At 44.7% G+C, this 12,213-nt stretch overlaps 1 protein-coding gene across 1 annotated transcript in view; it reads left to right on the top strand.

The window, feature by feature from the left end:
• Window positions 1-12,213, top strand: part of Mvb12 (multivesicular body subunit 12-like Mvb12) — a 453,420-nt gene that overhangs the window by 253,459 nt on the left and 187,748 nt on the right. Inside the window, exon 4 of the mRNA XM_080276626.1 lies at window positions 1,550-1,787. Coding sequence (XP_080132752.1) covers window positions 1,550-1,787 — 238 coding nt within the window. The remainder of the gene's footprint in view (window positions 1-1,549; window positions 1,788-12,213) is intronic.

The raw sequence follows: 12,213 nt of genomic DNA, 5'->3' as shown, positions 1-12,213 counted from the left end.
GCTTTGACGGGGAATTGTCATGATGGTGAATTGTCTTGGAACCCACTGATCTTATGTAATCTATAACTGGTTACAAGGCTTTATTTAATGCTTTAACTTTCTTTAAGTGCTTTAACTTACAAGTTCATACCAGAATAGTAAATATTTAACTTACAAATACAGTACTGTGGAAAAGTAGTACAGCAAATATTTAACAAACAAATAAAAAAGATAATATTATGACGCCTATCAGAAAACTGGTTATAAGACTTTATTTCTTGCTTGAACGTTATTTAATAATACTTTAACTTGCACATAAACTTACCAGAACAGTACTGTAAATATTTAATTAACAAATACAGCACTGAGGAAAAGCAGTACAGCGAATCACATCACGTGATCAAAACAAACCGTGCATGCTGAGCTGATGTTCGAGGATTTGGCCTATCAAAGGCCTCTCTTGCGTAAATATATAGTTTTCGTAATGGTTCTTTAATCTTACGTTATCTTAAACATATCCCAGCACTAACCGTGTATAATTGCGAGCGCGTTCGGCGAGAACGTGTTCTGGGCGAGTTTACTGTATATATTTATGGCGGATAGCCCGGTATATTACTGAGGGCCTCATATGAGGTAAGGCTGCAGTGCATGTGGGGAGTAAACCAAATCAGTTCTTTGATCTGAATATTGGATTGAAACAGGGATGTCATGTCTCCCCAGTTATTTAGTAAATATATGGATGGGGTCATAAAAGTGGTACCAGGCAGCACAGTGGATGTTGAAGTATCCATAGTGAGGAATGGTATGGCTTGGAAACTGCTTGTACTGCTGATGATACTGTATTGTTAAACGAAGATGAATGGAGGCTACAAGGATTTGTGAATGAGTGTGGGAGGAGTGTATGTAAGGAACAAATTCTAAAAGAGCTAAGAGTAAAGGTTTGGTCCTTGAAAGAAATGAGGTCACAGAATGCACAGTGAGGCTGGAGGGTCAGGAAGTGGAGAATGGAGAATGTGAGGGCATTTAAGTATGTACAGTAGGTAGTGTGATGAGTGAAGTGGAAGTTTAGAGGATGAGGAGCATTGTGATCCCTACTCCAACATATGGAAGCAAAGCTTGGACCCTGCTGGAAGGACATAAGTCAAGAGTGAGAACATTGGAAATGAGTTATCTAAGTGGAGCATGTGGAATTACATGAAGATATAGTCATATAGACGACAAATGAGGAAGTGAAGGAGTGTTAGGTTGGTGTGTATGTGATTGAAAGTGGTAAGAGAGACCTGAGGTGGTTTGGCCAAGTGAAAAGAATAAAGAATGAGAGACTGACTAGAAGAGTGTCTGTCAGTGAGTTGGCTGGAAAGAGGGTGAAGGGGAGACAGGATAAGATGGAGGGATGGAATGGTGAGGTATATGAGAGAAGGAGTTATGAGTTGGAAGAAGGGTAGCCAAATGGCAAAAGACAGGGTGACGAAAAATATTTATATGTGGCCACCTCTTGTGGGATAAAGGCTATAGGTAGATAAATAGACTGATAGATAGATTCCAGTTTCATCTTCTGTCTCCCCTGCAGGCCAGAAAGCCTTCAAAAAGCGACAGTTGTGCTACAAGCAAGTCCCACAGAAGATGGCAACACAGACCATCACAGACATAATCATCTTGAGTCGATCAAAGGTGGCCCCTGAAGGCTTCTCTCTGGTGGGGGAACTAAATGGGATGTGTGTATGTGTCAAACCTGGCCCTGCTCCTGGCCCAGGACCCACACAGCCCTTCTCAAGAACATCCACACAGTCTTCACCACTTCCATATGGGTCAGTCAGATGTTGAATTCTCCATGTGTAGCTTTTATCTCAGTTCTGAATAGAACCTGTGTAAACTTTTTCAGAGTTTTTTAAGTGTTCTTGTGTGATTTCTGGAAATATATTTAGATAAGAGTAATACATCAGCTGTTAAGATAAAAGAGCGCCTACAATGCCGTTTGTTGTGTTGGTGAATAGGGAGAAACCAGAAGTGATGGAAGAGTATAATTTGTCAACCACAGCATGGAGAAAAGCGGGCGTGTATATTTATTCATCATCATCATCCAGTCCTACATTGCCCCATGAGGAGTGTAGGAGCCCGGGGCTAGGCAAGTTGGTCCTGACATTTAAGATAAGAGTGACCAGCCTCACTCATCTGTGAGTGGCATTACATGAGCAATAAACCCCAACCACCCCTTGGATGTAAACCTTCACTGGCTTAGTCCGAGTGGAGCACCGTAATTACCCACTAAACCACCAGGCGCCAAAATCTGGTTATTTGGTTACCACGCACCATAGTAAATGGTTTCCAGGTGTACAGGAAACCATTTGCCTTGTCACTCAGTGTAGAGTCACCCACAAGCAGAAGGAAGAGGAAAGAATGAAGGAAAGAAAGACAGAAGAGTGAGTGTAAAGTCATCCGTAGGCGGAAGGATGAGGACAGAATGAAGGAAAGGAAGACAGAAGAGGATGGAAGGAAAGAAGGATGGAGGAGAGGAAAGGGCAGACACCCAAGAGCAGCACTACACTGAGTAAGTGGATGGTGAGTGCACCCACTTACCACTATATATATATATATATATATATATATATATATATATATATATACCACTAGAGAGAGAGAAAGAGGAAAACATGGAAGCTGGAAAACCAAGTAGTAAGGGATGCCTTCTATAGCGAGATGAGGAGAATGGTTGCTGAACAGGGAGCCGTAGACAGTGGTGTTAATGAACAGTACAGAGCCCTCAAGAACAATCTCTTGGGAGTTACTGATGTAATATACGGTTGGACAAGAAGCCCACCAAGACGTAAAGTAACTTGGTGGTGGGATGAGGGTGTAGAAGCTGCAGTTAAGGAGAAAAGAAGGCTTTTCTGGGAATGGAAGAAGGGTTGTAACAAAGAGGAATACTTGGCTGTCATGCATAGAGAGGTATACAGGGTGAAGTCTGAGTCGCAGAGACTTTTACTTGATAACCTAAATCATGGGGAAAGGAAAATATGATATTTAAGGTGGCAAATCAGATGAAGAGGGATAATCGGGATGTTGTAGGTGAGCAGTGTGTGAAGAATGATGAAGGAAGGGTAGTGGATAACAGTGGAGATATTAAAGATGCATGGAGAGAGCATTATAGCCAGTTGTTGAATGAGGAGTTTGACTGGGGCAGGGAAGGTTTGGAGCCAGCAGATCCAGTGTTTGGCCCTTGGCCTTTGATTGACGCTGCTACTGTGAGGCAATAGGCAGGATGCAGGTGGGGAAGACAGCAGGTGTGTCTGGGTTGACTGCCAAAATGTTGAAGGCCTCAGTAGATACAGGAGTGAGGTTAGTCACTGACCTGATAAGTATGATTATATATGAATGTGTTGTCCCAGATGATTGGTTGAAGAGTGTACAGTATTTGTAAATGTGTATAAAGGAAAGGGTGATGCCCTGGAAAGAGGAAATGATAGAGGTATAAAGCTTTTAGATCAGATAATGAAGGTAATGGAGAGAGTTCTAGAAGGGATGATTAGAGAAAGAGTGAATAATGATGAGATGCAGTTTGGGTTTATGCCAGGCAGGGCGACCACTGATGCCATATTCATTGTTCGACAGCTTCAGGAAAAACATATTGGTAGGAGAAGGGATCTGAATTTTGTTTTTGTTAATTTGGAAAAGGCCTTTGACAGAGTCCCTAGAGAGTTGGTGAAGTGGGCAGTGAGAAAGTTTGGCTTAGAGGAGTGGCTGGTTAAGGTGGTTATGGCTATGTATGTGGGTGCTCGCACCCAGGTGAGAGTGAATGGAGATTTGAGTGATGAGTTTTCCGTGAACATTGGTGTGGATCAGGGATCAGTTTTGAGTCCCATGTTGTTTATCATGGTACTTGAAGCCCTCTCATGTGATTTCAGAAATGGACTCCCATGGGAGATGTTGTATGCTTTTTTTTTTCTTTTTTTTTTTTTTTTTATACGAGGAAGAAGGAACCAAAGGCCGCGAGCCTGCAATTGTTGTTTCTTCCAAGAGAAAAACAAAATACAAGAGAGAGCCAAATTCAAGATCCGATCATTTCGAGATGCCTGGACACACTGCGTTTGAAAGATTGGAGATCATAGGAAGCAGGAAATACAGACAGAGGGAGACAGTTCCAGAGTTGACTTGTTGCATAAATGCATAAATGAAGGACCGGGAGTAACAGTTAACTCTTGCATTAGAGAGTTGGACAGAAAAGGAATGAGAGTTTGCTGCTAGACGGGTGCTATGCGCCCGTCGTAGAGGTGGAGGAATGCATGCGGACAGTTCTGAGGTGCAGTGACCATTGAAGTAGCGATAGAAAAGAGATAAAGATGGAACAGTGTGACGAAGAGACAGAGGTTGAAGGGAGTCAGTAAGAGGGGGAGAGTTAATGAGACGAATAGCCTTTGACTCCACTCTGTTGAGAAGAGCTGTATATGGGGAGCCTCCCCACACATGAGAGTTGTACACCACACAGGGGCGGATAAAACCCGTGTATAGAGTCAACAATTGTGCAAGGGTAAAGAAGGAATGGAGTCGGCTTAGCACACACAATCTCTTGGAAGCAGATTTTACAAGAGATGTAATATGATCTATCCAAGATAAGTCCCGAGTAAATGAAACCCCAAGCATGTTCAAGGACGATTCAGGATTAAGCTGAATATTATTAAACATTAGTGGGTATACCTGTGGAAGATTTTGTCGAGTTGATAGGTGTAAAAACTGAGTCTTTGATGCATTAAAAACAACCAGACTATTTTGATCCCAGTCAGAGATACGAGCCAAGTCAGACATTAGGTGTGCCATAGCCTCATCCCTTGTTTGTTGAAGTATCTGCCGAGATGGACGTTGTGGGAACCGAATGGAACGGTGAAGGGTGGAGTCATCAGCGTACTAGTGGATAGGGTTAGATGTACAGCGTAGAAGGTAATTGATGAATAAAAGGAAGAGAGTTGGTGATAAGGCAGAGCCCTGAGGAACACCACTGTTGATAGATCTAGAAGAACGACGGCCGTCTACAACAGCGGCTATAGAACGACCAGAAAGGAAGCTTGTGACGAAGGCACAGATAGAAGGATAGAAACCGTAAGAGGGCAGTTTGGAAATTAAAGATTTATGCCAGACTCGATCGAAAGCCTTAGAGATGTCAAGTGCAATGGCAAAGCTTTCGCCAAAGTCCTGACAGGAGGATGACCAGGAGTCTGAAAGGTAGGTGAGAAGATCACCAGTGGAGCGTCCCTGATGGAACCCATACTGACGATCAGAAAAAAGGTTGTGACAGGAAAGATGCTTTAAAATTTTTCTATTAAGAATAGACTTGAAAACTTTTGAGATACAGGATGTTAAAGCAATTGGACGATAGTTAGAGGGTTGGGAATGGTCACCCTTCTTTGGGACTGGCTGAATGGGAGCAAACTTCCAGCAAGAAGGAAAGGTACAAGTAGATAGACAAAGGTGAAAGAGCTTGCCTGTGCAGGGTGTAAACACAGAAGCACAGTTCTTGAGAACAACAGGAGGGACTCCATCAGGCCCATATGCCTTATTAGTAATGAGGCCAGCAACGGCAGAAAATACATCAGCTGAAGAAATTTTAATGTCAGCCATGAGGAAGTCAGAGAGGGGAAGTGATGGAGGAACAGTACCGGAATTGTCTATAGTGGAATTGGAGGAGAAAGTCTGAGCGAAGAGATCTGCTTTATCAGTGGAAGAAATAGCTACAGAGCCATCAGAGTAGAAAAGAGGCGGGAAGGATGATGAGGTAAAGTTGTTAGAGAGGTTTTTGGCAAGGTGCCAGAAGGAACGGGAAGAATTTGAGTTAGAGAGTTGAGAGCATTTAGTACGGATGAAATTATTTTTAGCAGATCGAAGAACAGGCTTAGCATGATTCCGGGCAGAAACGTATAAAAGGTATGATTCAGGGGTGGGTTGGCTCCGGTACCTTTTATAGGCCCTCTCCTTGTTGCGGACAGCATTAGAACAAGTGTGATTAAACCAAGGCTTTCTTGCATTAGTCACAGGATATGATGATTTTGTGTTGATTGCAGAGAATGAGAGGGAGGCAGAGGAAAGATTTATGAAGTGAAGAGATGGTATGGGGCACAAGGGCTTAAGGGTAAATGCAGATAAAACAAAAGTGATGATATCTAGGATTGGTGGCGGTACTGTCAAAGACAAGGGAGAGTGGCCATGTACAGTTTGCCACAAGGGTGTGTGAAGTAGTTCCATCTTGTGCAATGTTTGTGATAAATGGGCACACAAGAGATGTAGTGGTATCAGAGGTAGACTGCGAGATAATGCTGATTTTATTTGTATGGCGTGTCTGGGAAAGCAGTTGGAAACTGTCAGGCGGGAAAGGATTGAACATGCTGGTGAGTCTCTTCAGTGTGTGGTAGAGTTTTGTTATTTGGGAGACATGTTGTATGCTGGAGTGACTGGGGTGAGAAGTGGTTGGAAGAAGTTCAAGGAGCTATTGCCTTTCCTGACATTGCGAGAACTCTCCCTACATGCTAAGGGGTCTTTGTATGCAGCATGTGTTAGGAGTGCCATGTTGTACAGTAGTGAAACCTGGGCAGTAAAGGAGGAGGATATTTACAGGCTCAGACGTACAGAAATGACAGTGATCAGGTGGATGTGCAGTGCTTCACTGCATGCAAGGTCTGGGGGGGCTGGGTTTACGATGGAAGGGTTAAGAGGTAGGATGGGACTGGAGTGTATTGGTGTTGTGATGAGGAGAGGTAGATTGAGGTGGTTTGGGCATGTGGAGAGGATGGGGATGGTAATTGGGTGCAGAGAGTGAGAGGTGTTAATAGTGGGGGTGGGGTTATGAGGGGTAGACCGAGAAAGACATGGAACGAGGTCATTAAGTGTGACCTCAGGGTTAAAGGACTGAACATGGAGGCTGCAGTAGATTGTGCAGCATGGAGAGCCGCCATTAGGTGACCAAGACTGACGCATAAAAGCATGTTGGAGTCTTCAAAAATGAAAGGAAATGATTCATACACACATATATATCTACATATATGTATATATATATATATATATATATATATATCTATCTATCTATCTATCTATCTATCTATCTATCTATTCCAAGACGCCTCAATCCCATTCGGGGTGGCCACAAACAAATCATCTCTGCGTCGCCCTGTCCCCCGCCATTTCACTGCCCCACTCTCAACTCACACCCCCCTCTCTCATATACCTCTCCACCCCATCCCTCCATCTCATCCTTGGCCTCCTCCTACCTCTTCCCCCCTCCACCTCACTCACATACACTCTCTTCGTCAGTCTTTCACCCTCCATCTTCTCCACATGGCCAAATCACCTCAGTGTATTCCTCCTAACACTTCCTATCACATCCACATCCACACCACAACTCTCCTTTATATCCTCATTTGTCAGCCTGTCTCACCATGTGACTTTACAGGCTCCTCTTAAATAACTCATTTCCACTGCTCTCACTCTTGACTTGTGTCCTTCCAACAACGTCCAAGCTTCACTTCCGTATGTTAGAGTTGGTATCACAATACTGTCATGTTGTAACTTTTTCACTTCCATGCTCACAGCCCTGCTTCTTATCACTACTTTCAAGGAACCAGCAACCTTTCTTCCCTGCTGTACCATTTCAAGCACTTCACCCTCCAAACCTCATCCTTACTCATCACACTACCCAAGTACTTAAATGTACTCACATTTTCCAATTCCTCACCATCCAACCTCGGTGTACATTCACTGACTTCACCTCTCTCAAAGACCATCACTTTACTCTTCCTTACATTCACCTTTAGATTCCATTTCTTACACACTCTCCCAAACTCATCCACCAAGCCTTGCAGCTCTCCTTCATCTTCATTCAACAACACAGTATCATCTGCAAACAACAGTACAGGGAGTTTCCAGACACTACCCTCTCTCACCAGGGCCACTCCAACATCCACTACCCTACCTTTTACCTCTTTTATTACCCCATCCATGTACAGATTGAACAGCCATGGAGACATGACACAACCCTGTTTCAACCCAACCTTGAAAGAGAAAAATTCACTCAGTTCACCATCCATATGCACTGCAGCCTTAGCACCATCATACATACTCTGCACAGCATTCAACAACTTCCCATCTACTCCATATATTCTTAATACTTTCCACAATCTTTGTCTATCCACCCTGTCATATTCTTTCTCCAAATCCATAAAAGCTGCATACAACTTCTTTCCCTTCTCTAGAAACTTTTCCACTAAAGATCTAAGAATGAATATCTGACCTACACAACCTCGTCCCTTCCTAAAGCCTCCCTGTTCTTCTCCAACTAATTCCTCTGTTCTTTCTTTAACTCTGTCAGTAAGTATCCTACCATACACCTTTCCTATTATACTAAGAAAACAGATGCCCCTATGATTACCACACACTTCTTTTTCCTCTTTTCCTTTGTATAAGGGAATAATTATACCTGACTTCCAATCCTCTGGGACTCTACCTTCCTCCCAGGCCAATGTGCACATTTTCCACATCCATTTTACTACTATCTCTCCCCCTTGCTTCAGCATTTTACCACACACTCCATAATTTCCTGGGGCTTTCCCCAATTTAACTTTCGTCATTGCTTCCATAACTTCTATCCTACTGATTTCTTCTTGTCTTCTCACCTCCCTCCTTCTCCCAGCCATTCCCCAGCCACTTATACTCACATTACTTCCATCCTCTATGTTCAGCAATTCCTTAAAGTGTTCTCTCCATCTGCTCACATTTTCTCCCTTCTCCACTAGTAATCTACCATTTTTATCTTTCACTCCCCTGCTAACTTCACTTCCACCTTGTCTTACTCTTTTCACGTCTTTCCAGAACATTTTCTTACAGTCCCTTCACTTTACACTCAAGTTCCTTCCAAATTCCTCATCCACTCTCTTCTTACTCTGTTTTACTAACCTTTTCACCTCTCTCTTTCTTTCTACATATAACTCTCTCATCCACCTCTCAACTTCTTCCACGCCCCTATTTCTCATCCATTCATTGTATGCTTTCTTCTTTTGTGCCACAGCCTGTCTCACCTCTTCATTCCACCACACTGTTCCTTGCACACCCCTCCGTCTTCTCTTCATCCCACACACCACATCACATGCTGCACATATTTCTTCTGTAAATATCCTGCACACAGCTTCCATGTCCCCTATCTGCTCCAATTTATATTTGCCTAATTGTTCCTCCACTTCTCTCTTATACTCTGCCTTTTTCTCATCCTCTTGTAACCTTTCCTGTCTCCTTACAAATACTCCTTCTTCCCGTCCTTCCCTTCTTCTATTTCTCCATCCTAATTGGACCCTGATTCTGGCCACCACCAAGTAATTTGAACTTGGCACGTGGGTCGCGGGACAGCTTGTTTGTGGCAAGTCATTCCTCCGACGTCTGCTAGAGCGCCCCTGCATGCTCCCCACTTTCCGCCTGTCTCTTGTCGCAAGTGCACGCTCGTCATCATGGCTGCCCACGTGCTCGCTTTTGTGGTGGTGCCTTACCTGCTGCAGGCACTCCTACTGCTCTCGTGCCTCTCCTTCATGTGTGTGATGATGGCCCCGCCGCCTGAGAAGAGGAAGAGAGTGGTGTTGACTCTGGAGAAGAAACAGGAGATATTGGAGAAAGTAGATGCGGGGTGATCTTCTTCCCGCATCCTCCGCGAGTTCAACCTGGCCCGATCTACTTTGTTTGATATTAAGAGATCCCGAGACAAACTCGTGCAGTACACGACTGATTTCTCATCGAAAAGCAAACACAACATGGAGAGGAAGGTGATGTTTACTCCCAAATTTGCTGAAGTCGACCGCTCCATGTTGATTTGGTATCGACAGCAACGTGCTGCTGGTGTGATGGTACGTGGTACGGAGCTGAAGGCTGCTGCTGAGAAGTTCGCCAGGCTTCACGACGCCTAGACTTCAAGGCATCCGAGGGTTAGCTCTTCGCGTTTAAGTTACGGCATGGCCTTACCAACCGTAAGTCTCATGGCGAAGCTTTGGACTCTAACGAGGATGGAGTTGACGAGTTTCAGCACAAGGTGAAGGGCTTGATCGACAGGGAGGGCCTCACTCTCGGTCAAGTCTACAACGCTGGCGAAACTGGTTTATTCTATCGCTCTTTGCCAACGAACACTCTAGCTGAGGAGACGGAGAAGCGTGTACCTGGCCGCAAGCTCTCCAAGGAACGGATATCTGCTTTGTGTTGTGCCAATGCTAACGGCATGCACCAGCTTAAGCCCGTTATTGTTGGCCGTGCAAAGCAGCCTCGGTGTCTTCGTGGGGTGATGGATGTCCTTCCTGTCGTCTGGTACCATTCTTTGAAGGCATGGTTTACAGCCCAGATCTTCAAAGACTGGTTCCACTGCCATTTCGTCAAGGAGGTCGTACATTACCAGACAGAGACACTGGGAATCCTACGCGACCAGGTAAAGGCCTGAGAATGGCCGGATTAGGTGCATGTTTCTGCCACCTAATACGACTGCTCCCATCCAACCAATGGACCCAGGAATGATCGTGGCAACGAAGAGGCTGTACCGAAGGAAGTTCCTGGAAGAGGTGATGGTTGTTCTCAAGGACGAGGACAAGCGCAGGGAGGGACGGGACACGTGAGGCCAGCGGACTTTGGAAAACCTTCACCGCTACAACATCAAGTCTGCAATCTACAACTGGGCCAGTGCATGGAAGGAAATCCCTGTCAAGACTCTAGAGAGTGGTTGGTCTCGTCTGCTTCTCGGAACGAATGTGGAGTACGATTTCCTAGGTTTTGACGTGGAAGACTTCCACGCACGTCTACGTACGCATGGCAACGATGTTGATGTGGACAATATGCGTGAGTGGTTGGATGACGGCGAGGGCGATCCTGGGTATCAGACCTTGTCTGATATCGAGATTGCATCTTCAGTTGCAGGTGTCACTACCCAGCTTGAAGATTCCGACAAGGACGGCGACGATGATGCTGACTCCTCTCAGCATGACACAACTCCAGCCATCCCCAAGCTGAGCACACTCCGGGAACACCTAGAGTTCGTTCTGGACTACCTGGAACACCCGGACTGCGACAGGGAGATGGGGCCCTTTTAACTTGTGGAGGAAGTGCGTGCTTTCAGGCAGCGCATCATCAATCGTCAGAATCGTCGTTCCTTGCATCAACCGACGATTGACGTGACTCCTGCTGTGCCCATCCCTGGCTCCACTCTGTTGCCTCCCCAAGACAGGCCCTCATGCTCCGAGCCACAGCCCAGCACATCAGCCATGGTGGAGTCACCGCTCGACGTGAGTTTGCGTCTGTCTTCAGAGTCGTCTGCAGTTGGTACGCCATCACCACGACCCAGCGACACACCCCTAGGTCACCTGCCAGTGATACTCTCGGACTCAGAGCAGTGAATAAACAACAAGAATTTCTCCACTAGACCACACAGAATTTTAGTGTTGTGCAGTGAAAAAAACAGTGCATTGTGTTAAAGATTTACAGTTGTGAGTGAAAAGACAAACAATTTTTGAACTAGAAATTTAATGTAAATAGGCTTGTGTGTTTTTGCTTTAGAAAATGATTATAAGAGTGGAAAGAGTTGAAGTGCAGAGTGCAACTCTTGTAGAAAGTTACAATGGAGCATAAGTTAGACAAAGAGTACGCACTGTGAAGAGAATGGACTTCTGAGTCACGAACATTGACTAAGTTCAATGCTGAACTTCATGAACAGTGTATTGGAAGTTAACTTCAGGGAAATCCTTCTTTCTGTCAGAGTCCGAGAGGAGGCGGTTATTCATCGAGATGGCCATGGACTTGCTGTAAGTAGGCAGAATGTTTCATACTGTACTCTACTGTATTTTTCATACTATACTTACCTCAAACACCTCATTTCACTCTTTTATGTCCCTTATTGGTGTGAATATGCTGTGTCTTAGGTGCTATGCATGTGCAGTAGGGAGGTGTTTTTCTGAGTTAGGCTAGGTTAGGGTCCGTAACTACCAGTCCAGGAGCCATGGACTTGTAAGTACCCAGAGTGTTGAATATTGTATGAACCTACCTCAAAAACCTCATTTTATGCTTCTTTTGCATTTATTTCAGTCTTTTATGTGCCTTATTGGTGTGAGTTGGGTCTTAAATAGGTGCTATGCATGTCCAGAGGGAGTTGTATAGGTGTTTTTCTGAGTTAGGGTCCATAAGTACAAGTCCATAAGCTGGGGCCCAATATCCCTACAGGACCATTATCCGGACGTGCCT

Source organism: Coenobita brevimanus, chromosome 65 (assembly GCF_032717465.1).
Source record: "Coenobita brevimanus isolate Jiangsu-jjx chromosome 65, ASM3271746v2, whole genome shotgun sequence".
In the NCBI taxonomy this organism is placed as follows: Eukaryota; Metazoa; Arthropoda; class Malacostraca; order Decapoda; family Coenobitidae; genus Coenobita; species Coenobita brevimanus.
This window is presented reverse-complemented; position numbering and strand designations above follow the sequence as displayed.